Raw genomic sequence first — 27,556 nt, 5'->3', positions numbered from 1 at the left:
GAAGAGAAGATAGAAGATAACAACCAAGCTATTGCAGAACAACGGAAAATTATAGGCCAGGGGATCGAATATGTACTAATAGATATGGAGCTAGCACTCAGAAGTCAAACGGAGGTGTTGTTGGATGTGTCTGCCCGGCGCATCGAGTTTTTCGCAGCCACAGTGATGGCGAGTTTTGAACAAAAAGTGAACCAGGTGGAAATGAAGGTACAAGAGTTTGACAATACGGTCCAGAGTGCATTGAAAAGATTCGTCAATGCTACAGAAGTGATTGACAGCGCCGTGATATTTTTTAGAAGCTCGATACTCTACCGAATCGCAAAATTGCCATTGCAACTTCCGGTTGCATTGAAGAAGGCATACATACCCTTATCTGAAGTTTACTCCTCGGTTCTGGCTGGAATACAAAAACTCTTGCTACTTGTACTCCTTATTATTTCTGGTACATTTTTGGCCATTTTTTTGCAGTCTTTAAGGTCATTGAAGTCGGTTTTCAGGGTGTACACAGCTGTAAAGCTCCTAATACTAGTGCTTCTGTTGGTGGTTGGAGTCTGTCTCGGAATCTTGCTGGATCATTTACTAAGAGTTATCCAACAGCTATAGATAGTGGTCAAGAAAGTGCCACATTTAGACTCATGGATAGCAGAGTCGGCTGCATGAAACACATTCATAACATCCAGTAAAGCAATTTATACTTCAATAGCGTAATTTTTCACCCAGAAGATGTATGCACATCTGAAAAAGATGATTATTACCAGTAATAAGTAATAAACTGACCCATTATAGACGATTTCCACCTAAACAGCAGTGCCAAATTTTTTGAGCAGATATGCCCCCCCACCAAGCAGTAAACTCGTAACTATGTCCTGGACCTCAGTGATTCCAGGTTATTATCACACTTCTCATATAATCAGGTCTAAATAGGAAGAGATCTAATTGACCGTGATTTGAAAAATACATAGTCCAATAATCTAACCTAGCAACTATCACCTCATCCCGTGATTGACGCTAAAAGAGAAAGGCCCAATCTATTCTAGATGGTCCCTCAGCCTGCAGTCTAGATCTGGCATCTTATTCAGTTGTCACGCACACGATTTCTCCGCATTTTATACTCATCATCTTATCTGTGCATAACAACACCATGAGGCTCCCCCAGCTCATATTGCGGCTATGGCCCATACTAGGACCATTTCCAGTTCCCAACGACTCGGTAGTTCCCCAGCCTAAAGCTCTACCCGTAGATCCGCAAGTTCATTCCAATCTTTTCACATATGCGCACCTAGCAGACATCGCCTATTGCATCTCCAAAACCAACCACATCACAGAGCCTTTCAAATGCGACTTGAATTGCGAGAAGCGGTTTCCTAACGTCACCTTGGTCCACCAGTGGTACGTGGATGACACAGCTTGCGGTTACGTGGCCGTCACCGACAGCAACGTCTTCGACTACGAGGAGGAGGCATCGCTGCCCAAACGGACAGTCATCGTGTCGTTGAGAGGAACCAGATCCATCTTCGATACCTACACCGATGTCAAGGTCGACATGGTGACCTACACCAATTTGATGTACAACCTCCCTCGCTGCGTGGATTGCAGGGTGCACAAAGGGTTCTATGAGGCGTTTGCAAAGACTTTGAATATCGTACACAATCTCCTAGAAGACCAGATCCGTGGCCAGGACTACGAACTCATATTTGTTGGCCACTCTATGGGAGGAAGCATCGCCTTGTTTCTAGCGTTGTACTACCTCGATTTGGGGTATGAAAATATATCCTTGGTGACGTTTGGCCAACCTCTCACTGGAAATCAGAGGTTTGTCAACTGGGCAGATAACGCTTTGGGAAGTCAATTTCCCGCTAGCCACAACTCGTTTGCTCGCAAGTACCTTCGGGTGGTGCATAAGGATGACGTAGTGGCCACCATACCGAAATCCCGGAATCCACTTGACTCTTACTATCAGTTCGATAACCAGATCTACCTCAATTGCTCAGCCGCCGATGCTACACCATCTCCTGAACAGGTGGTGGACTGTCTCACCGGAGAGAACCCCAATTGTATAAGAGGCGACTTCCAGGATGGAATAGATGGAATATTAGGAGGTGTCAATAAGAACTATTACCGTAGTCATAACACCTACTTGAGATCAATTGGATTGTGTGGAATAATTTAGCCACTATTTGGGAGTCTTGAGTGTGGTTGGGAATAATTATCTTCGCTTTCTTCTGAAGCCAAATTTTGGCTGATCATCATCATCATCATCATCGTCATCATCATCATCATTGTTCAGAGCAGTAATACTTGCAGTGGCGCTGGTATTTTCATTTCTTCCAAACGGAACCGAGCGTCTAACGTAGCTAGGCTCTATCGACTCTCCTGGCTGAGAGTCCTCATCCACAAACAAACTGGGCTGTGGTATGCTAGTTTCAATCGTTTTTATTCCCTGCATGTGTCCCTCAAATTCTTGTTTCAAGTGCTCCTCAACTTCCTCGATTGGATTGTCACCACCTGTGATTCGGATCTCATTATCCACCTCAATTGTATCGAATCCAACATATGATCGTGTCACCCTTGACTTCAAGGAAATATTTTTTGTGAACTTCTTGAAGTTTTTGGTGCTCTTGGTAGGTTCATTAGCGGCGTTTTTTCTGGATGGTGGGATTCTAAGAGGAATGTCAACTTCTTCGACTATTGCAAGATTGGACAAGTTCTGATTGATTTCTTCCAGATCACCGTCATCTATACCGAACTCAAGTTTAGTGGATTTAGTGGCACTTTCCTTGGTTTTGATAATAGCATCCACAAGTGAAACTTTTGCCTTGATTTTTGGTATTTTTCTGGGAACCTCTGTTTCCTGCGGTAATTTCCTCTTAAGAGTATCGTGTATATTGTTGCTAACTTCGGGCGATGCAAGCGACTCTGGGCTTTTTTCTTCTGTAGCCGAATGTATTGGGTCATCTCGTGGGGATAATGTCCCTTGGCGAGATGTTATTTCAGGTTCAACAATTTTGTTTGACTGGACATCATGTTCTAGGGAAGTACCTTTCAAACTTCCTGGGGTATCTGATTCGTTTAACACCGTACTAGTAGCTGGCAGCTGTCGTTCGTGTTCGATATGTTGATCAGGCTTCGCGTCAGTATCTTGAACTTGTGTGGTTTGACTAGGCACTGCATCCTTCACATCTTTTGAAGGAGGAGCTTCTAGATCAGGTGTTTGTGTTTTCAAGTCGAAAAAATGCATCTTGTCCTTTCTTTCATACTTTCTTCTCTTTCTTTGAGTGGATGTAGTTTGAGAAGTGATTTGACTCTGTGATGGTTGGGCGTCAAGTTTTCTTTTAATACCTTTGGGAGTTAGCAAGTGTATACTATCAAGAGAACATTTCTTAACTGCCTCTAGAAGAATATCTTCATCATAAAGATCGGAATTCTGTTCTTGTAGAGTTTTCCTTATAAGATCAAACGAAGACTCTGTCTTACTCAGATTCAACACAAAGAAAGACGATTGACCAACTTCTAGCCTTATATCCTCGAATAAATCTGCATCATCCAAATGTTGGCCGTTTAGATATTTCTCGTACTCTAAGTTTACTAATACTCCTCCCAACGCGTTGATCCATTTCGAGAGTTTGGAAAAGTCGCCGTTGAACGTCACAACAGTCATATCCTTAAGCAAGCTTCTTCTTGCTTTATTAGGCAATAGGTATTGCGCTTGGTTTGGTACAAATTTGGCCAAGTCAACGTCAAGTAGCCATTCCTTCACCTTTTCAGGCAGTTTTTCGACCAATGCATACCATTGGTCATTTACAATGGGTATCCCTCGCAGTAATGCAATTTTGAAAGTCTTGGTAGGTTGCTCCAGGATCGTGTAGTAGTGGGTGGCCAATGCCGAATTATTGGTGATTCTGAGGTCAATACCTAGCTGGTAGAGCTTCTTTAACTTTTCAGGCAAGGGACTCTGCTCGATGCTTCCGTTGACTTCCATGGGTCCAGGGTATGTCAACACGTTGAAAGTGGTCCATCTCAAGCTGGTTGTCACTTCTTCTTGCTTGTCCTTGGAATCGATCCGGAACTTGAATTCGATGCGGTCCTCTTGGGTGAGGTCTAGCTCCAATGGACTGGTGTCTGCTTTCCCCAACTTGTACACTTGGCCATTGATGACAGACCTGGCACGGGAAAGGACCTTGACCTTTAAAGGTGTCCTCGACTCGGGTTCATAAAGAAGCTGCTCACTGGCCTCAGTCACAAGTTCCAACTGATGCCTCGACACAAGAGTGCTGTTGATCACATAGTCACACTGGGAATCACGGCCAAGCAGGGTGGTCGTTCCAGGTCCAAGATGAGCAGTGGCTAGCGTTAGTAAAGCTGGAAATTGATGGCTAACGATCTTGGGCCAGTTGCGCTTGCACAACCGTTAACAGTTCCAAAACGTACTTTCATGGGTGGAGTGCTTGTGGGTGATGATCCACATCGATGCATGCGTAGCAAAGGCACTAAGTCTGTGTATGAGCTAGAAGGGAGTGTAGTAGAGGAGCTCCACAAACCATATAAGAGGTACTGGTGACTGCATAGACGGTGAAGTCGATATCGCGTTCTGCCCAGGACGACCATCCGATACAAATCATGAAATTGGAGCTCCTACCTCTCTTTCACGAGCCTTACTAATGTTATAGGACCATATCAGCATTTGAATTCATGGGATTCGCTTTCTACCGGTTTTTTGTAGGGACTAATCCCCAATGGTCCAGATTTCTCTATTCAAATTTATTAACTATACAGATGGACTATGGCCGTGTTATAACTGCAAAATGCTATCCCATCGAACGAAGCCACATGGCTTACTTTCTGGGCTTTTCAACTCTAAAAGACTTCTTCGACTTCTCCTTTTCCTCGCTGATGATCTTGGCGACCTCTTCAGCCTCACCCAATTCTAACAATCCTCTTTCGAAGACAGAAACTTGCTCGTCCTCCTTAGCGTCTTCCTTGACACTAGCAGCGTCAACAACATCCTCGTCGTCGTATAATTTTTCAGCGTAGTACAATGGCAAAGAAGGAGATTTGACAGTTCTAACCATGACACTCTTCAAGGAATCCTTTTCAAAAGCACTCAAAGCATCCTGCAAGTTTTGCACCAACTGCGAAGTTTCAAACTTGTCGGTTATGGCACCAACCTTGATGGAAATGTTAACACCGGTTGGTGGCAAGTAGATGGTGCTGTTCAAGCATTTTTCCAATTGGTTCTTGAGGGTGGTTATGGAAAGTTCGTTGTGGCTCTTGGTGGAGGTTACTCTGATTGGCAATGGAATCTTTCTGTGTCCAACACCGTAGAAGGTCTTACCAAGCAAGGAAGGCATCAAGTTGAACACGGCATCGTCAACAATGAAAAGATCGTATTCATCGTGCAACTGACGACGCTTCTCGAAACTCTTGTAAGTGGTCTTTAACTCGTTAACTGGGAGGATCTGACTGACGTATGGCAAGTTCTCGCTTTCAAGAGCTTCTAATTGTTCGGTAGTCTTGACAAGTTGATCACGTATAATCAAGCATGCTTTGGTTTCTGATGGGTAGATGGAGTGGGATAATTTGATGAATTTGGGCTTGAATTGTGGTCTAGATGCAGAAAACTTCTTGGTGTTAAGTTGTAAGAACAAGGTCTTCAAGTTGTCATCATCATCATCAAACAATTTTTCTTTGTCAGTGTTTTCGCTTTCACGTTGTAAGTATTTGGTGATCTCATCGATGGCCTTGGTGGCAACCTTTTCTGAGATGAATGAGCTGACTGGCTCCTTCACTTCCGTAGATTCTTTCACTGGCACAGCTTCAGCTTCTGGAGTAGCTTCCTTGGTCTTCTTGGCTGGTTTCTTCTTGTTCTTTTTCACGGATGGTGATGCCAATGGGGACTCGGTAGCCACGGAGCCGACCTTCTTGGCCTTGGCTGAGGTGGGGGTCTTTGGAGAGGTAGCTGGCTTGGATCTGGTTCTAGCCATTTTGGTGGGTGATAGTATAATTTGAGATGGGTATATTTTTCATCATCGCGATGCCATGAAAAAGTGTGTATATAGAGAGGAGTGTATATAACCAGTGGATCAGATGGAGCCAGGAGTTATCGATCGACTGGCCTTCCGGACTAGATGGGCTCTCCAGAGTTCTCTTGTAGCCTGTAAACGTTCTGTCTGTACTAGTCAACGATAATGACGAATATTGGGTGCTTCCACTCTTTTTCTAAATTGATTTGGCAGACGAGCCCACAATGCTGGAGGGACTGGGACCTTATTTGGAAACAAGAGGGCCACTTATCTGACGGTTCTTTCTCGCTGTTGGGGCTCAAAAAGAGATTGTGGTTCGAGAAGCGATAGCCAAGATTATTAAAGAATGCTTTTTTGATACAACTCTTGACTAAATGCACTCACTCGATGGGAGGCATAGCAGTCTTTGCAATGGTCTTTTGCTCACCTTTCCCGGAATGTTTCACGCTATCCAACACTATGGCTGGAGACCCGTTCTCTATATTTTCAAACAAGAGCTCGGATTTACCCTCGATGTCCACCTCTCCAGATTCACTGTCGTCGTCTTCGTTTTCACGGTATGGCCGCACCTTTGAGCTGTCGAAGCCTCCTAACCTTTCCCACAATAAATGTGAGAGTTCTTGTGGCGAATACACAGCCTTCTGATTGGGACCGTCCTCTACTTTATCCCAAAGGTCCCATTCTGCTGGTGGTGACAACGGCGGAGAAATGACGAATCTCCGTGTATGTGCATCTTGTGGCAATTCCAAGTACCCTGTAGATGGAAACAGCATGCTTTCGAGTTGTGGCAAGGTGTTCTTTTTGGAGTCACCAAGCCACGAATCACCAAGTTCGTTGTTCTTGATGCTGTAAGTACTGCGCATGGCCCCCCACTGTGGAGACAGACGAAGGAGATCCTTTACTTGTGTGGCTACCTCAGAAGTCTCGCATATGATGATGATTCTTTCAAGCTTGTTGAGAGCAACTAGCTCAATGGGGTGATTAGCTTCCGCCAAAAAACCTGCGAGCTGACTTGGGTCAGCAAGTATTTCAGGAGGCACATTGGTGACGATGAGGGAGTTAGTCGGTGACCTCGGACGCATTTCTATGGTTAAGTTGAAGCTGCCGTCTTGGTGAATCTATACGGTGCACTATAGCCACTGATCACGTGACCAGGAATTGTCATAGGACCCTTACATATGTCACTATAAATCGGGTAGATTGTAGAACCTGTTGGGTTACCAAAAAGCAACATTCTGCGCAGTTATTTTAGGACAATTAATTCATAATTGCCAAGAGTCACTACAATATTTCTTCTACTGGAATGAAATGTCTATTGATCTATACCTGTACGATTATCGTATATGCATCATCTTTTTGATACTCTTGGTATCATCATTACTTATTAAGTTGCTTTCGTCATCGTAATCATCATTAAGTCTATCGCCATCTCTTCTGCTACCTTTGTACAAGTCGAACAACGACCAGAATTTCAAGTTTTCGTCTCCTGCAACTGTGGCCAACGTCAAATTGTCAGGACTCAAACACCCACTCAATATTCTCGAATCGTGAGCACCTGAAATCTCGCCGGTTTTTTGCAATGTGGGGTAGTTGAATAAGGAAATGTTGTTTGTTGGAAAGCCGTGGGTTGCCACGATTTCCATGCCTGTACCTGAGGCGTAGCCCCAGTTCAATGAACTGATTTGAGACCCAGTTTCAATTGTGTTGATTCTTGTACCAGTGGTAGTGTTCCAGAAATTGATGGTCTTGTCCGACGACCCACCACCAGTAGCCAAAAGAGATGGTTGATAGGGACACCATGACAACGCCTTGACGGCTGCCTTGTGGTTCGATCTGGTGAATAGCGGAGAGGTGGTGCTGTTGTTACTATGGCTTTGTCTGACATCCCAGATGCACACGAGATTATCATTACCACCACTGACAAATTGCTGGCCGTCTGGCTTGTATTCAATTCCACAGATTTCGGCGTTGTGGGAGTTCTCGAGCTTGTTGATGACATGGGAAGCTATTCTGACGTCTGAATGGTAGATGTTTCCAATTCTTGAACCACTAGTCAATACATGTTGATGCCATGATTGTGAGGCAATTCTGGTTTGATGGTTATCGCAATTGAGGGTACGCAACTTGGTGTTGGTTTCGATATCCCAAATTTCCAACAACCCATCATCCTTACCAATGGAAATGTAGGAACCATCCTCGGACCACCTCAAGGAGGTGACCAAGGTTTTTTGCGGTAATTCACAAAGAAGCCCCACCGACCCCGTGGATGCATTCCACACATAGACGGAGTCTTCCAAGCCAATGGCAAGTAGATTGGTCGAGGACCAGGCTAATAAATTAAGGTAAAAATCGTCAACCAAGCCCGGAGCGTCAAGAACCCGCTCTGGAGCAGTGGGGATTTTTTTTGCTCTTGCTGAAGCCACGGCTGGTCTCAAGGACGATTTGGAGAGTCTTTTGGGAACGGTGGAGCTGGAGAGCTGGCTGAATAAATTAATGGGCTTTTTGCGTTCTGGTGGTAATGGCTGATAAAGTAACACTCTCAGGTTTACGTCCAACCCACAGGCTTCAGCCACATGATGCTGGTAGATTTTGGAGGTTTGGGCTCGGATGTGGGTCTCTGGAGATGCATTGGGGTGGGGATTGGTTGAGGACGTTTGGAGCTTGCCTGAGGTAGAATTGTGACGAGAAGGGATGAACCTATCGAAAGAGGTGGTGGCCGACTGGAACTGATTATCTGAGGACGAGGACGAGCCACCCTGGCTGATTAATGAATTAGTTCTTCTCAATTTATGCTTGGGGGAAGTGGACCTGGAAGGTAGAAGAATTGAAGATTTTGATCTGGGGTTGGAGAGAGGAGGCTTCAACATTGGTGGACGCTTGAGCTCGGAGGCAGCCTCCCTCTTCATATGACTGAAAGTATGCTCTAAGTTTCTGGATGACTGGCTGGTCGATGACGGAATGTGGTGGTTCAAATAGATGGTCTTTCGAGACACGTTGGGGCTCATGCTATGCAAATACAACCTCTTGGTGGGCGAGGCCGGGTCGGGAGCGGGAGAGCTCGTGTAGGACCTCTTCTTGGTGGTGGAGGACTTCATGAGGTCGGGAAGGAGGTTGGTGCGAATGCCATCGTTCTCCGTCGAGCCTTTGACAGGCGACTTTTTGGAGGTGGGCGATTCGAAGAAGAGCGAAGACATGTTCAGATCTGGGGATGGCGATCTGTGTCTGGATGAGGCCGTGGAGGCGGAGGAGGTCGAGGAAGGAAGAATCGATTGAGGCAGAGTGGTGACTGGAATCTGCTACTAGTGATTGCTCCTTGGACTGGGATGACACAAAAATTAAACGAAGGTGTTTTGTTTGTTTACGATCCTAATGGGTGTGGTAATGAACCGAATGGTGCTTAAATGAAGTCGCTAGACACTTTTTCCCGTAACGGTGGTAATGGTAATGGGATTTTTTGTTTACAAGATGGCCCGATCGGGCATAATTGAGATGCGGACTGCACCGAGGAGAGTGAATTGCGGGCACGTGACCGGTCACTGTCGGACTTAGCAGTGCCAGCAAGTGGGGGAAGTTTCAGATTCGATCTGGGTATTGTAGCACGTTACGAGCTAGACTGGGGTATTGTGGTATGGGTGTTTGTTGAATAGACTGCCGTTTGCATTCTCACATATTTGTGTATACTACAGCGATTGTATTGTTTGGACCCCACAAGATGGAGTAGACTCCACACTTGTGGAGTCGGTATATGCAGTGAAGGGCCAATACCAGCGGGATCAGAAGGGCCAGCAAGCATGTGGATCCAGCCGGTCTATTGATCCAGCCGGCCTGTTGATCCAGTAAGGTGATTGTGCCAGTTGGAGCCACTCCCTGTAAATCCGAGTGCATTCGCGGAATTCTCCACGGTTATCCTAGAGTAGATGGTTAAATGTAGCAGAATCCCGATATGGCACATATAGCCTCTACACAACTATTCCATCCAAACCATGGTGAGCCAGATTCCTGGACCCACGCCAGCCTACTCAGTCAGCCCACCTCTACTGTATAGTAAGCATATTGTCCTCTCGCTACTCTCACGTCCCGTCCCATGTCTCGTAGTGTTCTACCCCCAGTCGCACCTTATCACGAATCACTCACACTATTTTACCATTCGGGTTATCTCGCAACGCCAACTACACCATGGGCCAGCAACCATCTGCGCCCAAGATTACCGCCCAGGACAAGGCCATCTTTCAGCTCAAGCAGCAGCGCGACAAGCTCAAGCAGTACCAGAAACGGCTCAGTCTGGTCATAGACAGACAATCGCAGCTCGCCAGAGACGCCATCAGAAACAAGCAGCCAGAACGAGCCAAGTTCTATCTCAAGGCCAAGAAGCAGCAGCAGGCCACCATCAGCAAGACATATGGCCAGCTCGACAACTTGGAGGGCTTGATCGGCACCATCGAGTTCAAGTTGATCGAAAAAGACGTGATCTATGGCTTACAGCAAGGTAACGAGGTGTTGAAGTTATTGAACTCCAAGATGAGTGTGGACAAGATCGACAAGGTGCTTGACGACTTGGAGGACGAGCGCTTACGCGTCGACGAGGTCAGCGATGCCCTTGGCATGGGCTCTGGCTTGACCACGGGCGAGGAGAACGAGGTGGACGAGGAGTTCGAGAGATTACAGCGAGAACTCGATCCTCAGGCAGCTTCCAAGGAGCACTCACAAGACAAGACCAAGGATCCAGTGTTACCAGAGGTGCCCAAAGACCAAATCTTGCCGGAAGTGCCAAAGAAAACACCCCAGCAACTCGAGCCCGAGAGGAAGGCGTACGAGCCATTGGCAGAATAGTAACATCGTCCATGATCCCAACAAGACACATACACGAATATCACCACCACAGAGGTCCAATTGCCCTAGAGCGCCCCTGGGCAGGCAATTGATAACTGTCCTACATCTTATAGAATAATACAGTCCTCGTTCGTAATCATTATACTAATACACATTGATACACCCTGATTACACTCTAGTAATCACCATTTGATACAGGTATCATGTTGTAACCATGAGACGAGTATTCTTGTAAGAGATTTATTTTCAGTCATAGCAGAAATGTCCTAGCAGAACCACTATTGTTCCAACCACTCCAAGAACTCGGGAGTGAAGTAACTGATAATCAATCTGGCACCAGCTCTCAAGAACCCTTGGTGCGATTCGAATGCAACCCCTTTCAAGTCCACAATGCCCTTTTCAGCTGCTGCGTGCAACATGGCATATTCACCACTGACATGGTAGGCACAGATGGGATAGTCCTTGCAGAGTTTGGAAGCGTCGCTGATGATATCCAAGTAGAAGGTGGAGGGCTTGACAATCACCGCATCGGCACCTTCTTCCATGTCTCTAACGAGAGCTCTGCGGGCCAAACCAGCACCGCCCGAGGGCAACTGGTACCGCTTTCTGTCCCCATGGCTGGGGGCACTACCAGCAGCGTCTCTGAAGGGTCCATACAAGTTTCCGCTGAACTTGGCCGAGTACGCCATCACCATACACTTGTGGGCCAAGCCGGCATCGATCAACCCTCTCTTGATGTCCTTGATACGCCCGTCCATCATGTCGGAAGGCGCCACGCAGTCAGCTCCTGCAGCCGCGTAGTTTACAGCGATCTTGCCGATTCTCAACACCGACTGTTCACGGTTCAAGGTGCCATCTTCGTACAACACCCCGCAGTGGCCATGGTCGGTGTACTCACACATGCAGACGTCACACATGATGTACAAGTCTGGGAATGCCTTTTTTAATGCTTTGATGCTCTGGATCACCGGACCCTCGGGGTCGTCGGCAGCGGTGGCCTGGGCATCTTTCACGCCAGGCTTCAAGGGCACCCCAAAAAGAATTACAGAGCGGAGGCCCTTGGCCACCAAGGTCGCGACGTAGGGCACGAGCTTGTTGAGTCCGTACCGCTTGATGTTGGGCAACGAGGGGATGGCCGTCTCCTCCTCAGGGTCGTCCGACACAAAGAGTGGGAAGATGAACATGTTCTTGGCCAACTGTCTCTCCTGTTGCCACTCACGGGACAAAGCGTGGGCATAGCCTCCTTGCAAGACCGAGGAGATGTCTGTGCCGGTTGGTGGGAGGTACTCTGCTTGGTGGACCATTGTCTGAAGCGGCGGTAGTGGGGTGCAATAGTGGGCACAATAGGCGGCAACTGCTCCAACTTATAGTGACTGATCGCGTCACGTGCGGGCTGCCAAAAAGTAAGTCAGACCCCGTAAGACAAGAGAGGGCCACCACCGATAAGCCCAGGGCGGGTCCAGAGAGCCAGAGTCAGGCTCCAGGTGGTGTAGGTGCTGCTGGTACCGCCTTCCGTTGCAGGGACCCGTTTCCAGGCGTCACGCCGAAACGTTGTAGTGTTGTGTAGTGACAGTTGAGGTGACAATTGGATCTGACGCCCCGATCTGGGTTACGTAATGCGACCGGTGTGTTTGGGAGTGGAATGGTTTGTATGGGGTAATTGTTGCAGTGGGATTACCTGAGGTAGTCGAGGTATTCTGCAGTGTTTTTCTAGGATAGAAAACATCTGGCTAGAAATGTAATTGCTGATTATTTGGACAAGAGACGGTAAAAAGTTCGAGTGATTTAGGGTCTTATTTTGTTCTCAATGGAATCTGCATTTATACGGTAAACACACTTGCCATGTCTTAAATCCTGACTAGGAGCTGTAATTCAGTGATAAACCGGTCATGATTTTCTTCTGAATAGGAGCTATTTAATGATTGTACCCAAAATTAAGTCCTTACTAGGATCTGTAATAATGTTGAGTCAAGGCCCAAAAATTCAATTCCAACAGGATTTGGAACTTACATGACCAAGGAGTGGGAGGAAGAAAGAAACAGAATATTGAGTCTGATGACCAAGACCCCGGTGGACCAGCTTGCTGAAAACACGGCCAAGAACATCTTGAGAAAGTATGTCTTGGATGTCAGAAACGAGGTGCACCAAATACAGTCCCAATACGATCTGTATCTTCGTTTGCATCTTTCTATAATTTTTAACACTATTACTATCAAATTACATTTATTGCACTAGTATATAATTCACGAGCCCTTAATTGAACTTACATGCATCATATACTCTGGCTATAATTGCTTTGCACTTCAAAATCTAGTCCACCATTGTGGCACCCAGGATATACTGTGTTCATCAAGAAATCTATATAAACCGGTAGCAGTAAACCTATTCAAGAAGTCAATTGCACGGACATTCAGGTCGCTTTTTCAACTATCAGTCCTTCTTCTCCTCGGTCTCCTCACTCTTGCGGTTCTTGTACACCACCGACTGGCCCACCAAGATCGAGTTCATAGCCAAGCTCGCCGTGTAACCGGCAACCAAAACCTTGTCGTTGACCGTGTTCTTCTTGCGGCGGGCCTTGGTGTTGTAGTCCTGGACTGAGGTGAACACCCTCAACGCAGAACCCAAAAGATTGGCTCTGATGGTAATGTTACTCAAGCTCAGAGTGGACTTGAGCGCGTGATTGCGCTGGATCTGGGGGATCTTGGACACGATGGAGATGGGGATTCCCACCACCTGCAACGCCAGCACCAAGCCTGTTGGTGCGATCTTGGTGAAGAAGATCGAGGTTCCTGCAATGGCTGCGATGGCAGGCAACAACTTGGTGCCCACAAAGCCCACTCTCTCCAGGAGGGTGAAGTGCTGGAGATTGTCGATCTCGCCAGCATGCACCAAGCGGTAGTACTTGATGAGGAGAATGATCACAACGTTTTGCAACCCAAGTAACAAGCTCTCGCCGTAGCTTGTGAAGGCACTATTGTTCTGCTTGTTGAACACCACATGCACCAATTGGTTGAAGGTCTCCAAGCCAAGAGACTCCAACGATAATCCGTTGGCCACCTTGATCCTGTCGTCAAGCTGGCGGGGGGTGATGATCTTGCGGATCTGGGGCACTCTGATGAACGATGAAACTCCCACAATTGCGCCTCCCGCAAGTGCTGAGAGTACCTTGGCGAGCCCAATCACCTTGAGCTGGCCGTACGCTGCCTGAAGCACGATCTTGTTGTTGACGTTGGGATCCAAGAGAAGCTTGAATACGAGGAAAATGGGCGAAGGCATCGACAATTACACGAAATAAAGTGGAGCTGGTGGTAAGGATAGGAAGTATGGATGTTGAACGGTCTTCACTGGTCTTGGAGAATGGAAGTATATGAAAAGTGTTGAACTGTGGCTAATCACAGGCCACCAATTCCGCGCGCCAAAAAGGTGGGGCAGGATTATGGACTAATCATAATTTCTTCCGCTTGCTAGCGTGATTCTACTAGGCCAGCAATTCTCTCTCCACATCACGCATGGACAGGCCACAGCTACAAGCTAATGCTAGAATAGTATGTTACATTGAAAAGGAGGATACCAGCACGAAATCGCTGACAAGTGAGGCCCTCATGCCTCGGTCTCGCACCGAAACTCCCAAAACAGGCACCAGGTCCTGGTCGGTTATTTAAGCACATGCTTATTTTTTGATAGCAGCCAACTTCTGCTTCAACTTCTCTTCGGAGTTTTCGATGTACTTCAAGTTTTCCAAGTGCAAGTTCAATAACTTGAGGATTTCCTCCACGGGGTTCTCGGTGGGCTTGTCCTTGGAATCCTTGCCATCGGAAGCGTCTCCTTGTGCAAAATCGTTGATAAGGTTCTTGTTAAATACATTGCTCACGGAATTGATCTCACTGATCAAGGTACTCAAATTATCTCCCAAGGTGTCCAATCTCTCGTCCAATAATTCGGCATTATGGTAGGCCTTCTCACGTAATTTGTCGGTTACACTCAAAGTGTTGTTTGCAACCGAGCCTCCACTGGTATCGTTGCTTCCGTCCCCGGAAGTTATGCTCTTGTTCGAAAGTTCAATGTTGTTAAGAAGAATGTCAGCTTGTTGCTCGTAATTATCCAACAATTGCTCCAACTCTTCTTGTTGACTTTCAACAAACACCAAGTGTTGATCAATTCGTGACTGCAATGCTTCGGCTTCGAGTGTGTCTTGGTTCAATTTTAAAATCTCGTCTCCACTCTTCCCAAGCTGTTGGTCCCATTCGTTAACTTTGTTGGTGTAACCTCCAAACACCTTGCTTGTAGTGGTCAATTGTTTGGACCATTTCATTACAAGATCATCCAATGTCTTGTTGTCAATTGAAACACTCTTTGGTTCGATTTGAGTAGGCTTCAAGTTAGGTTGTACCGTTGTAGTAGCTTTAGTAGTGACGCTGTCGTCCTTGGAACCATCCTTCTTTTCCTCAGGCTTGGCTCCAAGGCTAAAGCCACCACTTGGCTTGTCATCTTTCTTCTCTTCGGTCTTTGCACCGAAACTAAAAGCAGCATTGGTATCCTTCTTTTCATCAGTCTTTGCACCAAGAGAAAATCCAGCTGGTTTATCATCTTTCTTAGCACCGAATAATCCACCAGTTGCTGGAGCATCGTCCTTCTTTGCACCAAACGTAATACCTCCAGTTGTCGACTTATCGTCTTTCTTGTCTCCTATGTTAGCGCCAAAAGAGAGTCCACTAGCCGGTTTATCGTCCTTCTTAGCACCAAATAAACCACCCGCAGCTGGGGCCTTATCATTATTGGCTCCGAATAAACCACCGGCTGGTTTGTCATCCTTTTTAGCACCAAATAAACCACCAGCAGCAGGGGCGCTAGCATTACTGGCTCCGAATAATCCACCAGCTGGCTTGTCGTCCTTCTTCTCNGCAGGGGCGCTAGCATTACTGGCTCCGAATAATCCACCAGCTGGCTTGTCGTCCTTCTTCTCTTCTGGCTTTGAGCCAAATAATCCACCGGTAGCTGGGGCGCTAGTATTACTGGCCCCGAATAAACCACCAGCAGGCTTGTCATCCTTTTTAGCACCAAATAAACCACCAGCAGCAGGGGCGCTAGCATTACTGGCCCCGAATAATCCACCAGCTGGCTTGTCATCCTTCTTATCGTCTGGCTTTGAGCCGAATAATCCACCGGCAGCTGGGGTGGATTCTTTGCTGGCTGCTCCGAATAATCCACCAGCAGCTGGAGCATTGTCCTTCTTGGCTCCGAATAATCCACCAGAGGAAGGAGTGGCCTCTTTACTGGCTCCACCAAATAAACCACCAGATGGTGCACTGGTATTGTTTCCAGAGGCAGCTGGTTTGCTTGCTGCGCCTGTATTCAGGGAGCCAAACAAGCCACCTGTAGAAGGAGCGTTGGAAGTAGCAGAGCTTTCTGAAGGCTTTGGTTGTCCAAAAGGAGTTGAAGTACCCGAATTTGATGCTGAAGCTTGTTGCAGGCCTCCAAACAACCCTCCAGAGCTACTGGTGTTGTTACCACCAAAGAGATTACCGGATGGTTGTGCAGTGGTACTGTTAGAGCCAAAAAGACCGCCAGAGGCTGGCTTGGCTGCTTGAGTCGAAGCTGCCCCACTGCTGGCTCCGGATGCTGGGGCTGCTTGAGAAGAGCCTGCTCCGAAGTTGAAGTTGGCAGGTGCCGACCCTCCAGAGTTGCCAAAGAGACCAGAGCCCTGGGAGTTGTTGGCCGCTCCAGTGGATGCTGAGTTGGCTCCGAAGGTCAAGCCGCCACTGGCGTTGTTGCCTGCGTTGTTGCCTGCATTGTTGCTGTTGCCGAACAAACCACTAGAGCTAGTGTTTGTGTTTGAATTGGCTCCGAAGTTCAAACCACCACTGGCGTTGTTGCCGCTGTTGTTGTTGTTGAACAAGCCACCAGAGCTGGAGTTGGTATTTGAATTGGCTCCAAAAGAGAATGCGGAGGTTGAACCGCCGTTTCCTGTACTAGCCATCTTGTCCAAGGTTCACAATAGATTCACTTGTGGTAAAGAAGGGCTATGACTTGAGTGGTTTGCGAGAACCTGATTGAGGATTGTTAGTTGTGCAACTCTTCGCCAGATTTTCGTGCGATTTTGTGTCGCTGACTTACCAGTGGCCCCTGGGTGGATTTGGAAGGGAAATGGGAATTGTGGAGAAGGCAAAGGGTTAGGAACTAAACAGACATAGACCAAGATTAGGAGCGATTCTGATCTCATGTCAATGAAGTTTCGTTGAAACATAATTGTACTGTTAGCGGCAATTCTCTGGGTGCTGGATGGACTTGGTGCGAATAGTCACTTGATGAACGCAGCCAAAATTAATTACTGCTATAGCGCAATCTGTTGCATTCACGTAGAAGTGGCGGGGGGATTGACATGTATTGATTTCTTGATAATTGGGGCAAATACCCAAAATTTTAATGCAATTGGCGTCGAGTTCTGGCGAGTAATGCTGCTTCCACCGCAGTAATCCCGACAATTATTGAGCTAGAAAATTCAACAATGTGCCAATTGCACTATCTACAACAACGACATCTGTAGCGAGAATAGTAATTCTCTCATAGAATTTATCGATACAGATATTTATATAATTAATGCTTTAAGATATCAATTAGCTAATGCTAAAGGCTTACAAAATTTAAAATCTCAAGACCTTCTAGGCACGTATATGTCAATATCTAGTCTAATTACTTCTTAGAACCTTGAGCAGCAACGGCAGCAGCACCGGCAGCAGCAGCTTCTGGGTCCAAGTAGTAGGCAGGCTTGGTTGGTTGCAACTTCTCGTCCAATTCGTAGACCAATGGAATACCAGTTGGGATGTTCAAACCAGCAATTTCCTCGTCGGAAATCTTGTCCAAGTGCTTGACCAAAGCTCTCAAGGAGTTACCGTGGGCAGCAACCAAAACGGTCTTTCCGGCCAACAAGTCAGCGGAAATCTCGTCTTGCCAGTATGGCAACAATCTGTCAATGACCAACTTCAAGGATTCGGTCTTTGGCAACACAGCTGGGTCGACATCGCTGTATCTGACGTCACCGACCTGGGAGAACTCAGAGTCGTCCTCAATGGTTGGAGGTGGAACATCGAAAGATCTTCTCCAGATTTGGAACTTTTCTTGACCGTAAGTTTCCAAGGTTTGGGCCTTGTCCTTACCTTGCAAAGCACCGTAGTGTCTTTCGTTCAATCTCCAGGATCTCTTGACTGGAACGAACAATTGGTCGGCGTGGTCCAAGGCGATGTTGGCGGTTTGGATGGCTCTGGACAACTTGGAGGTGTACAAAATGTCGGCCTTGATTCCAGCTTCCTTGAGCAATTCACCGGCTCTGGCAGCTTCCTTCTTACCGACGTCGGACAAACGACAGTCGACCCAACCGGTGAACAAGTTCTTTTCATTCCATTCGGATTGACCGTGTCTAACTAAAACTAACTTAACCATTTTTGATGTAATTGAGGTGTGTAAAGTAAGGGAGAATCGGGAGACTTGAGTTGTCGATTTTTCGGTGGTTCGGAGCTGTCTGGGCCGCACGTGGAGAACCTCACGTGCACCACTCAAGCCACCGTTTCACAGGTACCCGAGGCCGGGGTGGCCCGGAGATAGGGGAGTTGGGGCTCTAGCCATGGGGAGCTTGTGATGTGGAACCGAGGCTGTTTAATGTTTTCAGCATGTAACTGGTTTATAGAATTCAGTGATGTTGATACCTACTGGTGACTAAATTTTAATTACTAGGGCATGTAACATATTTATCATACTATGAACCGTCTTAATCATTCTTCGGCAGTATCTGAGATTCATGATTGTCAGAAGAGTTCGACTTACTGAAAGTCGACAAACTAAAAAGTAAGTGGTCTTGAAATACTTTTTCTACGCATTCCATTCATATGTCTTTAAGAACTATGTTCCTCGCCTCTTTTTGCACCCAACGAGTAGTCACCAGCAATCCAGCGGTTGAGCATATGGAGCGATTCCTTTGGCTTGTCGTAAGGGACCAAATGTCCGGCATTGTAGAGTCGCAAAAAGGTAAAGATGCCATAGTTCTTCACTTCTCCCGCGACTGCCTCATCCACGTACCAAGGCAGTAAAGACTCGCGTGCAAACTGCTCATGAGCCGAGTAGGCTAATTTATCGGTCCATTTGTGGTTCCCGTACCAATTGCATCTGAAGTCCTTGTCTCCTGCGTATATCAACACGGGAACTCCATTGTCCAATAATTCCCCGACATATTGCTGATGTGGAAGAGTTTTGTCAGCATTCAAGTAGAAGGCCAAACCAACATCGTCGTTGCATCCAACGAATTTTCCACTCCTTGGAGAAGCTCCAATAGCCTTTCTAACTGCATCATTGTTTAGGTACTCATCCACATAGTCCAACCCAGGGTAACAATTACTTCCGGGAGAAACACAGTCCTCCCTGATATCATAAGGATTCTTTTTCGTCTTCTTAAGGGCCTCAAACATCTTGGATTCACAATAGTAATGAGCTGGGAGACACGTGAAAACGCTGGGGTTTTGGTAGCATATTTCCAAGAGTGAACCGCATTTTGGGTAGTACTCTTGTTCCATCAAACGACAATCTTCATCAGTAACGAACTGGGGGTAACCAGCCCCGCCACAGGCCATTGGGATAAATGACTTATACTGGATCAAAGCATCGGTGAAACCGTTTCCAATTAGCACGGAACTCAAGTTGAAAGACCGGTTTGGTCTTTTTATTATATCGCTGGCGAACTTGGGAATATAATGTCCCGCGTATGACTCTCCAGCAATATGGAATTTGTTCTTCTGAAGATGATCGAACTTGGTGAAAAATAATTCCAAGAAGGCAAACACATCAGGTGAAGCAGCTGCAGTGGTGTTTGGTGCCTGGTGAGGATCTTCAGTGTAGGAAAGGCCAACGTTGACAGGCTGGTCCAAAAAGATTACCGAGGCATTTGAATTCCAAGAATATGGATTGTACTCTGGCTGTACCGAGCCATTGATAAACGAGGGCCCCAACTCGAAGAAGAGTCCTGTGGTTGATGAACATCCAGGCCCCCCATTCAACCAGAGCACCACAGGGTCGTTGGCTGGATCATTTCGGGATTCGAAAAACCAAAAGAAAAGATGTTTGCTTTCGTCAATGTCTAGGTACCCAGTGTACTGGGCTACAGTATCCAATCCCAAGGAGCTGGGATCGTTGATTTTGACTTTCAACTTTTGGCTGAACTGTGGGGTAGAGACTGTTTCGAAGACTTCGAAGTTCTCAGCAGAGACTGGTGTTTTAGGCTCTTCGAAGGACAGCTCATCGATACCGGCCCATTGACTGATGAGCTTCTGTGCTTTTGAGACTCCCACTTCATCTAGCATCGTTTGCCATGCTTCGGATACTATGGAAGAGTGCGATGGAGAGACGTCTCCCCAAAGCTTACTTTGTTCATTGAGAAAGTGGACTGAGGATGGGCTTCTGAAGATGTGTTGAGGCACACTTGCTAAGGCCACTGCTAGGGTTGCTAGAGGTATTGGTGAGTATTTCATGGCTCAATGGTTTCAATTCAGAACTGGGTGCCATCAAGTATACGGCACGATAAGCCACAATGCCAGGTACGGAGATAAGGGCGCGAGCCTAGTAACATTTTTGATCTAAGCAAAACTGGTAAGTCATCGATTGCTAGCCTGGGCGCCATTGGACTTACGTGTGTACATCCAGTGGTGGTACATAGAGTAAGACTCAATACACAGACGTTGAGTTAGGCACACAAACTAGATCTTTCGGGTAATCTGGAACTGTGAAATTCACTCCCCGAATTTTGGCCACTTCGGGCCTAGTTCATCTGGTAGTTCATTGACTCCTCCATCATCAAATTCTTGTGGTCGGCAGGATTGGCAGCACTCTCGTAAATGGTCACTACCGGGTCCCTGGACAATTCTGTGAATTCTCCCCTCAACTCTATATACAAAAGGTGGGACTCTCCATCTTCGTCCCCTTCGCCCTCTTCGTCGTACACGTCTTTGACGAAGACCGTCAACTGTTGGACCCCGGTGAATACGTGTCTGGGGAGAAAGTGTTCGACAAAGCTGTCCTCCTCCTCTAATGACTCTGGAACATCGTCGTCTTCGTACCGGGCGCCAACGTGGGGATGATGAAGCTCAAAAGTGGCTTTTTTGCTCTCGACGTTGTCAAAGTCCACCAGGTTGTCATTCTTGAACAACTTGATGGTTTTGGGGCAGTGGTCCTCCCCATTGGTTCTTAGGATGATTGAGAATAGCTTGATGGAAGCATTGAGGAACGGGATGTTGAGGATCAATTGCGAGTCACAGTCCGACTTGACGATCGGCTTGATGACATACTTGGATTCTGGTTTACGGAAGATCTGGCTAATCTCGTCTGGTGGATTGGCAGCATTTAGGGCAGTGATGTGAGGAAGGTCTATTTTGCCCAAAAGCGATTGAGCAGCGGAAGTTGGAATGGGGGCAACATGCGAGTGGTCGCTGTCATCATGACCATGGCCGTGGCCGTGGCTGTGTGTGTGTTCGTGTTCACAAGACATGATAGTGTTGACTGATTAGTGACTGGGGCTATATAGAAGGGGCGTGTACGCTTCAATTGTGGAGAGATGGGTTTTCAGTAGTGTACTGGAAGGGGTTGAATTAAATCATGGATGCAGCAAGAGGCCGCTTAACAGGTTTACATTATGTTTGAGAGGCTTGTGATATTTTCCAACTGTAGTTGAATAGGTGAAATGGCTGACTACCTTTGTTTTCATTAAAGTGTCAATCCAATAGCTTTGAATTTGTGCAATTGTTCGATTTTTTAGAATAATTGCAAGCTGAGTATTAATTCTGGCAATTAATGTATTCTAAGTTTCGATATAATTTGACTAATTATTTCAAATAACTTTATTCAATAATTGATTTATTGCTAAATTGAGAGTGCTTAAAACCATTTCTAATTGTAGAGACAACCCACACATTAGGTATTGGTGTTATAAAGGCGCAAACAGTTCAGCGTCCAGCAGCCCCAGTCAACTGAATACTAATACGCCGTTTCGTCATAGAGCTAATTATGACTCAAAGGACACCCAAATATTCTCAGTTTGATAATGTCAGGACCATTGGTATCTCTAGCTATTTTTCCGAGATGATAGTAGACAATATTCAATCAGTTGAATTTTGAAGTAGCACAGAAAATGGACTCATTTAACAGAAGGGGAAGAACTTTTCCAGAAACGAACAAAAGTGTATTCAGCTGTAACAATCGAGAACCATAGGACTAAATTACCACCCAATATATCTGTACGAGAGGTATAATCGTTTTAGTAAAGATGATGTCACCAGAAAGCCCACAGTCGCATTCACATTAGTCTATCCTACAGTAATTACATAGTATATTCTATTAAATCTAGCTTAATCAAGTCTAAACCCCAGTGATGGTGGTGTACAAACACAACACCATGACTACAAAACCCCAAATAGTTAATCCCAACGAGAGGTTCTTGAAGATTGTTTCCAACACCGAAGGGTCGTCCAGCTCGGAACCGATCAACTTGTAGCCGAACAAACCAGGCAAGATGAAAGAAATCGCGGTGGAACCGGTGGCTCCAACAATAGCCAACACGAAGGCAAAGGAAGTGACGGAGATGGCAAGGACGTATGCCACAATCAAAAGAATCAGAGTAATGATGACAAAGGTTCTGTCTGGGAAAGGAACGACAAGACCACGGGGCTTGGGGGCTTGCAGTTCTTGTGCATCTCCAAGCAATGCGGTCGATTCGGTGGACTCGGAGAAGGTGGTGGATTGTTCCTCTGGTTGAGACTTGCCGACGTTAGTCTGGACCCAGAACACAATGTTGTTGACTGAGATTCTGGCCGGATGGAACATCAAAGGGAAGGAGAAGATGACCATGAAAACGATAGAGAACCGGCCCAAAGTGGTGGTCCACCCTGCTGGGTACAGCAAAATGACATTTCCCGAGACCAAGTCCCCGAAGGTGAGATAGCCCGAAACACCGACAAGGAGGAACAAGGCGGAGGAAACCACGACCGCAAGGCTGATCACCCGGGTCAAGTTGGAGAGCGAGCGGTCGTTGGACTCGTTGACGATGGAAAACATGTTCTGGTGGCCTGTGTAGGCGAACACGATGATGGAGAAGGTGGAGAACACGCCGGAGGCGGACTCAGGAAACAAGCCGATAGTGCCCCTGAGGTCCTGGGGCACGTCGCCGGCCACAAAGTGGAAGATCACCAACAACACCATGTAGGCGATGGCCACAAGGCCAAGGATGGAGGTGTACTTAAGGGAGTCCAAGTTCTTCAAGAACGAGAGCGGCACGCAGATGAGGCCTGAGGCAAGCACCCAGAAGGTACGGTAGTGCTCAGGAGCGATCAACGGGATGTGGTGGACGATGGTGGGCATGATCTCGCCAATCAACACCAAGTACGACAACGCAGACCCAAAGCATTGGATGGCGATGGCAAAGTCAAACACCACTGACAACGCAGGGTAGGTGATGGAGCACAAGTTGAAGAACGTGGCGTTCTTGGAAGGCACGTAGCGGGACACGTATGCCTGGAGGAAGAGTCCGTAGCCAGAGGTGGAGGCAGCCAAAAGGATGATGAACACTCCAAACACAAGTCCGTCGGTGGAGAACGCCAACGGCATGGAGAGGAGGCCCGCGCCCACAATGGTCTTGGTCAAGCTGATGGACGACGACGCCGTGCTGGCGCCCTGGACGATGGTAGGCATGGTGAAGAATGGCTGGCGGCTACGGAGGTTGTGCGGATAGCTGTCTAGTCGTCTCGGGTCACGTGGNGGGGGGAGAGCTGGCGGTGGCGAGGGTGCCCCTTGCGGAAGAACGGAGGGAGGGGGTAGGGGTAGGGGTAGGGAAGGCCAGGGAGCCAGAGAGTGCCTACTGGTGGTGGCAAGGAGGTTCAATATCTCCCGCGGTACACCTCCTGGCTGCCTACACTACCCCATCCCGTGGACTTGTTTTGCTGGCACCGTGGATGCCCCAACGCTCGCCCAACGGCCAGATCCCGCACAGCAACCTTCCCTAGCGCATCTCGCTTCTGCGCGCCTCTAGGGAAGATCTCCTCGCACCCTCTCCCCATTCCACCAGCTTTGCAGTGCGCACTGTCCCCAGCATTCTCCACCATATACAGGGAGCTGGTCATTTGTTGTAGTTTTTTCCCACCGTCTTCTTTGCTTCTTCACCACACCAGCATCGTTCAGCGGATCCGGCCCATCCATCTCCGTCCAAACCCGTCTCCTCATGTCCTCCGACGGCGAATTCACCAGAACCCAGATCTTTGGCACCGTTTTCGAGGTCACCAACAGGTATACCGAGCTCAATCCCGTGGGAATGGGCGCCTTCGGGTTGGTGTGCTCGGCGGTTGACAAGCTCACCGGCCAGGTCGTGGCCGTCAAGAAGGTCATGAAGCCGTTCCTGACCCCCGTGTTGGCCAAGAGAACTTACCGTGAACTCAAGCTCTTGAAGCACTTGAAGCACGAAAACTTGATCACATTGGACGACATCTTCTTGTCCCCCTTGGAGGACATTTACTTCGTCAACGAGTTGCAGGGTACCGATCTCCACCGGTTGTTGACGTCGCGCCCCTTGGAGAAGCAGTTCATCCAGTACTTCACCTACCAAATGTTGAGAGGTTTGAAGTACATCCACTCGGCCGGTGTCATCCATCGTGACTTGAAGCCCTCCAACATCTTGATCAACGAGAACTGCGACTTGAAGATCTGTGACTTTGGTTTGGCTAGAATAAGAGACCCCCAGATGACGGGCTACGTCTCCACTAGATACTATAGAGCCCCGGAAATCATGTTGACCTGGCAGAAGTACGACACCGAGGTCGACTTGTGGTCCGTCGGGTGTATTTTGGCGGAAATAATCGAGGGAAAGCCCTTGTTCCCCGGAAGAGACCATGTGCATCAATTTTCCATCATCACCGAGTTGCTCGGCTCCCCTCCTGCCGATGTCATTGACACCATTCTCTCCGAGAACACCTTGAGATTTGTCCAGTCGTTGCCTCATAGAGACCCAATACCTTTCGGCGAAAGGTTTGCCCAATGTACACACGTGGAACCCGAGGCAATCGACCTTTTGGAAAAGATGTTGATATTCGATCCAAAGAAGAGAATCACAGCTGCAGAAGCCTTGGAGCATCCGTACATGGAACCTTTCCACGATCCAACCGATGAACCTGTCTGTGAGACCAAGTTCGACTGGAGTTTCAATGATGCGGACTTGCCAGTGGATACCTGGAGAGTCATGATTTACAGTGAGATTTTAGATTTCCATCAATTGGTTGGTGTCAATGGTTCGACAAACCAGCCTATTTCCCAAGAAGAGCAATTAGCCCATATCCAACAAGAGGGCATCCAGGGCCCCATAGAGAGCACCACCCAGTTGCCAGGACAAAAGGTGGAGTAAGCGTTCAGGAGAATGTTGGTTTACTCGATCCGGTATCCCCTTGTTCCGACATGCTGTAGCCTGATACTGATTTTTTGACCACTGATCGGATTTTTGACTTCCTACAAGCTAACCATCCATTTTTATTCAATCTACCCTAATATTTCATCCAGATCGTTAAACTACATTCTGCTTATCGTTGCTTGGCGTGTGTGTTATTAGATCATATCGTCACGCTAATGGGACGTTCTCTGGACGATACGTTCGCATCTCTGTTAATATGGACTAATACAAAATAGTGAAATCAGTAATTCCAGTAGCCGTCTAGGATTATATTGTCACGTGCCGCACTATCTCGTGAGTATACTTCACAGGTATCACGGTCTGGTCAGTAGTTGCCACGAATGTCACTTCCTCAGTATACGAAGCAGATCAACCAGCATCTCCACATCTCAATCGAATATGTGCTGCACTCACAGACCCCTTCGGATCAGTCCGAATGTATCATCAGTCTTCACAATGTGCTGAACGAACCGGTAGTGGTCAATCCCAGTCTAGAGCCTACAGAATCCAAACCTGCTAGTGGATGGTTCGGATCCATCTTTGGAGGAAACGAGCCAGAGAAAAGCTCGCTTATAGAGAGTGCTTCCACGGAAGTACACGTTTTCCTCGGGTATGTCCAGCTTCTAGGCTACGTTGTTTTGAATTACAACTTCGATTTGGCAAATGCCTCCAATCCCATGGATATGGGGTCCAAAAACCCCCAATGGTGGGAAAACAGCGATTATGTGCACCAGTATGAAAATGACGGGACAGAAGAAGGAGATGACCACGAAGAAGAAGCGGTCAAGGAGCTCAAAGTCAGCCAAGTACCGTTCATCCAGCAGAACTCCAAAAAACCATTGGTGCTAGGGGACAAGTTGGGAGGTGTTAATGATCTTACCATCGACAAACAAGAGCATTTCGTTACTGTGAACAAGAAATATTTCCTTCATGATCTTCTTTATACTTTCAATTCTCATAGACCACCCAAAAAATTCAGTTCATTAGGTACACCCGAGAACGAGGAAACAAAGCTCCCATTAAGTGATCTCACTGAATCCATTCTCCCGTTCTATACCACATCACAGGCTTTATTGTTTTCCGATGTGTCTATTCCGCCTGCTTCAAGCAAATCGTTCTCGGTGAAGTTCCACCCTAACTCAGAACTACCTCCATCATACAATGCCAGGCTGACTGGTCCAGTTAAGGATCATGGGTGGATTAGCATAAAGTACTCGTTGATCGTGGGATTTCTGCAGAGTGAAGGAGACCATAAGTTGGTGCCCTACAGCGTGTACTTTCCATACGTGGTCCGAGGAGAGCGGGTGGGGAACCACGACCGTTGGCTTCAGATGGACTACTTGCAACGATGTATAATTGACAAGGCATGGCAGCTGGGCCCAGTGGAATCTCCAGAAGAACCCCAGGCTGAACGGCAGCCTGAATACGGACGAAGCTCGTTTCTTGATGATTTATCGGTGCTTATTGATTCTGACCTCTACAACATGCCCAAGATTACTTCGCATGAGCGGAGGAAGAGTATAATCAACGGGACTGACGAGAATGAAGAGATAGCACCAGGGTTAATTGCCCAATTGCCCTCACACTTGAAGACCCAGTATCAATTGAGAGTCAACAATGCTCAGTTGTGCCTCATCAGTGTTTCTCGTCCTTATTACCACATTGGGGACGACATAAAGTTCACGGTCAACCTCAACCCCGAAGACCACAGCAAATTCACCAAGATCACAGGCTTTGTGACGTATATCGAGGCCCACGAAATGTTCCATTCTGAAACCGAGACCTCCAAAAAGGACATAACCAATGTCTACACATGCACACCAAGAATCAAGTTTAACACATTTGGGTCTGCCATAATGGATTTTGAAGGGGACTCTGCTTCCAGTACGTTGGTGAATGGGACCTTACATATTCCCCGTTATTTGACCCAGCAGTTCCAGGCAAGCACGTTGATGAGCTTGAAGTACTACATGGTGTTCAAGTTCAATCTTTTGGAGATGGAAGCCTCGGAAGATGGCCAACCCAGCCATGTGGCTGCGGAGAACTCAGAGCCCCTTTTGCAGGAGACAGAACAGCCAGAATCCTACAGTTTTGACCAATTGAAGCCATACAAATTCAACAATAATGGCACCGAATTAAGGTTCAGGCTCCCGCTAGTGCTACTTCCATAACCGACCTCTTCTGTCTATCCACACGGAGATACCTGATGCATACCGTCACGTGCCGCGTTAGTCTGTTCTGCATA

General features: G+C 47.3%; 15 protein-coding genes across 15 annotated transcripts; 4 read left to right on the top strand and 11 right to left on the bottom strand.

Moving 5' to 3' along the window:
- Window positions 1-1,141: 1,141 nt before the first annotated feature.
- On the top strand, window positions 1,142-2,170 carry CANTADRAFT_44307 (uncharacterized protein; the record flags this gene model as incomplete). Its single annotated transcript, XM_020209088.1, has 1 exon — window positions 1,142-2,170. One exon carries the CDS (start codon window positions 1,142-1,144, stop codon window positions 2,168-2,170), a length of 1,029 nt encoding a protein of 342 aa, XP_020066905.1.
- A 36-nt stretch (window positions 2,171-2,206) lies between these two features.
- Window positions 2,207-4,619, bottom strand: CANTADRAFT_19395 (uncharacterized protein; the record flags this gene model as incomplete). Its single annotated transcript, XM_020206444.1, has 3 exons — window positions 2,207-4,344; window positions 4,429-4,504; window positions 4,539-4,619. The coding sequence occupies 3 exons, from the start codon at window positions 4,617-4,619 to the stop codon at window positions 2,207-2,209; spliced, it is 2,295 nt and encodes a 764-aa protein (XP_020066904.1).
- A 396-nt stretch (window positions 4,620-5,015) lies between these two features.
- Window positions 5,016-5,981, bottom strand: CIC1 (Cic1p; the record flags this gene model as incomplete). The annotated part of the gene is made up of 1 exon (XM_020208214.1): window positions 5,016-5,981. A coding segment is annotated over one exon (966 nt), but the record flags the coding sequence as incomplete, so codon positions are not given.
- A 419-nt stretch (window positions 5,982-6,400) lies between these two features.
- On the bottom strand, window positions 6,401-7,102 carry RCN1 (Rcn1p; the record flags this gene model as incomplete). Its single annotated transcript, XM_020208759.1, has 1 exon — window positions 6,401-7,102. One exon carries the CDS (start codon window positions 7,100-7,102, stop codon window positions 6,401-6,403), a length of 702 nt encoding a protein of 233 aa, XP_020066902.1.
- Window positions 7,103-7,354: 252 nt separating this feature from the next.
- On the bottom strand, window positions 7,355-9,115 carry CDC20 (ubiquitin-protein transferase activating protein; the record flags this gene model as incomplete). The annotated part of the gene is made up of 1 exon (XM_020209012.1): window positions 7,355-9,115. The coding sequence occupies one exon, from the start codon at window positions 9,113-9,115 to the stop codon at window positions 7,355-7,357; it is 1,761 nt and encodes a 586-aa protein (XP_020066901.1).
- A 1,081-nt stretch (window positions 9,116-10,196) lies between these two features.
- On the top strand, window positions 10,197-10,850 carry VPS20 (ESCRT-III subunit protein; the record flags this gene model as incomplete). The annotated part of the gene is made up of 1 exon (XM_020208757.1): window positions 10,197-10,850. One exon carries the CDS (start codon window positions 10,197-10,199, stop codon window positions 10,848-10,850), a length of 654 nt encoding a protein of 217 aa, XP_020066900.1.
- Window positions 10,851-10,989: 139 nt separating this feature from the next.
- Window positions 10,990-12,507, bottom strand: HEM2 (porphobilinogen synthase). Its single transcript, XM_020206218.1, has one exon. It carries the CDS (start codon window positions 12,152-12,154, stop codon window positions 11,129-11,131), a length of 1,026 nt encoding a protein of 341 aa, XP_020066899.1. The 5' UTR covers window positions 12,155-12,507; the 3' UTR covers window positions 10,990-11,128.
- Window positions 12,508-13,280: 773 nt separating this feature from the next.
- CANTADRAFT_45607 (uncharacterized protein) lies at window positions 13,281-14,126 on the bottom strand (the record flags this gene model as incomplete). Its single annotated transcript, XM_020209232.1, has 1 exon — window positions 13,281-14,126. The coding sequence occupies one exon, from the start codon at window positions 14,124-14,126 to the stop codon at window positions 13,281-13,283; it is 846 nt and encodes a 281-aa protein (XP_020066898.1).
- Window positions 14,127-14,520: 394 nt separating this feature from the next.
- Window positions 14,521-16,827, bottom strand: NSP1 (FG-nucleoporin; the record flags this gene model as incomplete). Its single annotated transcript, XM_020208755.1, has 2 exons — window positions 14,521-15,728; window positions 15,771-16,827. The coding sequence occupies 2 exons, from the start codon at window positions 16,825-16,827 to the stop codon at window positions 14,521-14,523; spliced, it is 2,265 nt and encodes a 754-aa protein (XP_020066897.1).
- A 713-nt stretch (window positions 16,828-17,540) lies between these two features.
- GPM1 (phosphoglycerate mutase) lies at window positions 17,541-18,287 on the bottom strand (the record flags this gene model as incomplete). Its single annotated transcript, XM_020206443.1, has 1 exon — window positions 17,541-18,287. One exon carries the CDS (start codon window positions 18,285-18,287, stop codon window positions 17,541-17,543), a length of 747 nt encoding a protein of 248 aa, XP_020066896.1.
- Window positions 18,288-18,736: 449 nt separating this feature from the next.
- Window positions 18,737-20,194, bottom strand: CANTADRAFT_87739 (S10 family peptidase; the record flags this gene model as incomplete). The annotated part of the gene is made up of 2 exons (XM_020211374.1): window positions 18,737-20,041; window positions 20,069-20,194. The coding sequence occupies 2 exons, from the start codon at window positions 20,192-20,194 to the stop codon at window positions 18,737-18,739; spliced, it is 1,431 nt and encodes a 476-aa protein (XP_020066895.1).
- Window positions 20,195-20,649: 455 nt separating this feature from the next.
- On the bottom strand, window positions 20,650-21,375 carry CANTADRAFT_45467 (uncharacterized protein; the record flags this gene model as incomplete). The annotated part of the gene is made up of 1 exon (XM_020209218.1): window positions 20,650-21,375. One exon carries the CDS (start codon window positions 21,373-21,375, stop codon window positions 20,650-20,652), a length of 726 nt encoding a protein of 241 aa, XP_020066894.1.
- Window positions 21,376-21,808: 433 nt separating this feature from the next.
- AVT7 (Avt7p) lies at window positions 21,809-23,833 on the bottom strand. Its single transcript, XM_020206216.1, has one exon. It carries the CDS (start codon window positions 23,568-23,570, stop codon window positions 22,242-22,244), a length of 1,329 nt encoding a protein of 442 aa, XP_020066893.1. The 5' UTR covers window positions 23,571-23,833; the 3' UTR covers window positions 21,809-22,241.
- On the top strand, window positions 23,834-25,551 carry HOG1 (mitogen-activated protein kinase). The gene has a single exon (XM_020206217.1). The coding sequence runs from the start codon at window positions 24,097-24,099 to the stop codon at window positions 25,267-25,269; it is 1,173 nt and encodes a 390-aa protein (XP_020066892.1). The 5' UTR covers window positions 23,834-24,096; the 3' UTR covers window positions 25,270-25,551.
- A 101-nt stretch (window positions 25,552-25,652) lies between these two features.
- CANTADRAFT_3842 (uncharacterized protein) lies at window positions 25,653-27,482 on the top strand (the record flags this gene model as incomplete). The annotated part of the gene is made up of 1 exon (XM_020208752.1): window positions 25,653-27,482. The coding sequence occupies one exon, from the start codon at window positions 25,653-25,655 to the stop codon at window positions 27,480-27,482; it is 1,830 nt and encodes a 609-aa protein (XP_020066891.1).
- Window positions 27,483-27,556: the final 74 nt, after the last annotated feature.

This window comes from Suhomyces tanzawaensis (assembly GCF_001661415.1).
Source record: "Suhomyces tanzawaensis NRRL Y-17324 unplaced genomic scaffold CANTAscaffold_1, whole genome shotgun sequence".
In the NCBI taxonomy this organism is placed as follows: Eukaryota; Fungi; Ascomycota; class Pichiomycetes; order Serinales; family Debaryomycetaceae; genus Suhomyces; species Suhomyces tanzawaensis.
Note: the sequence above shows the minus strand (reverse complement) of the source record. Positions and strands in the feature narration are given on the sequence as shown.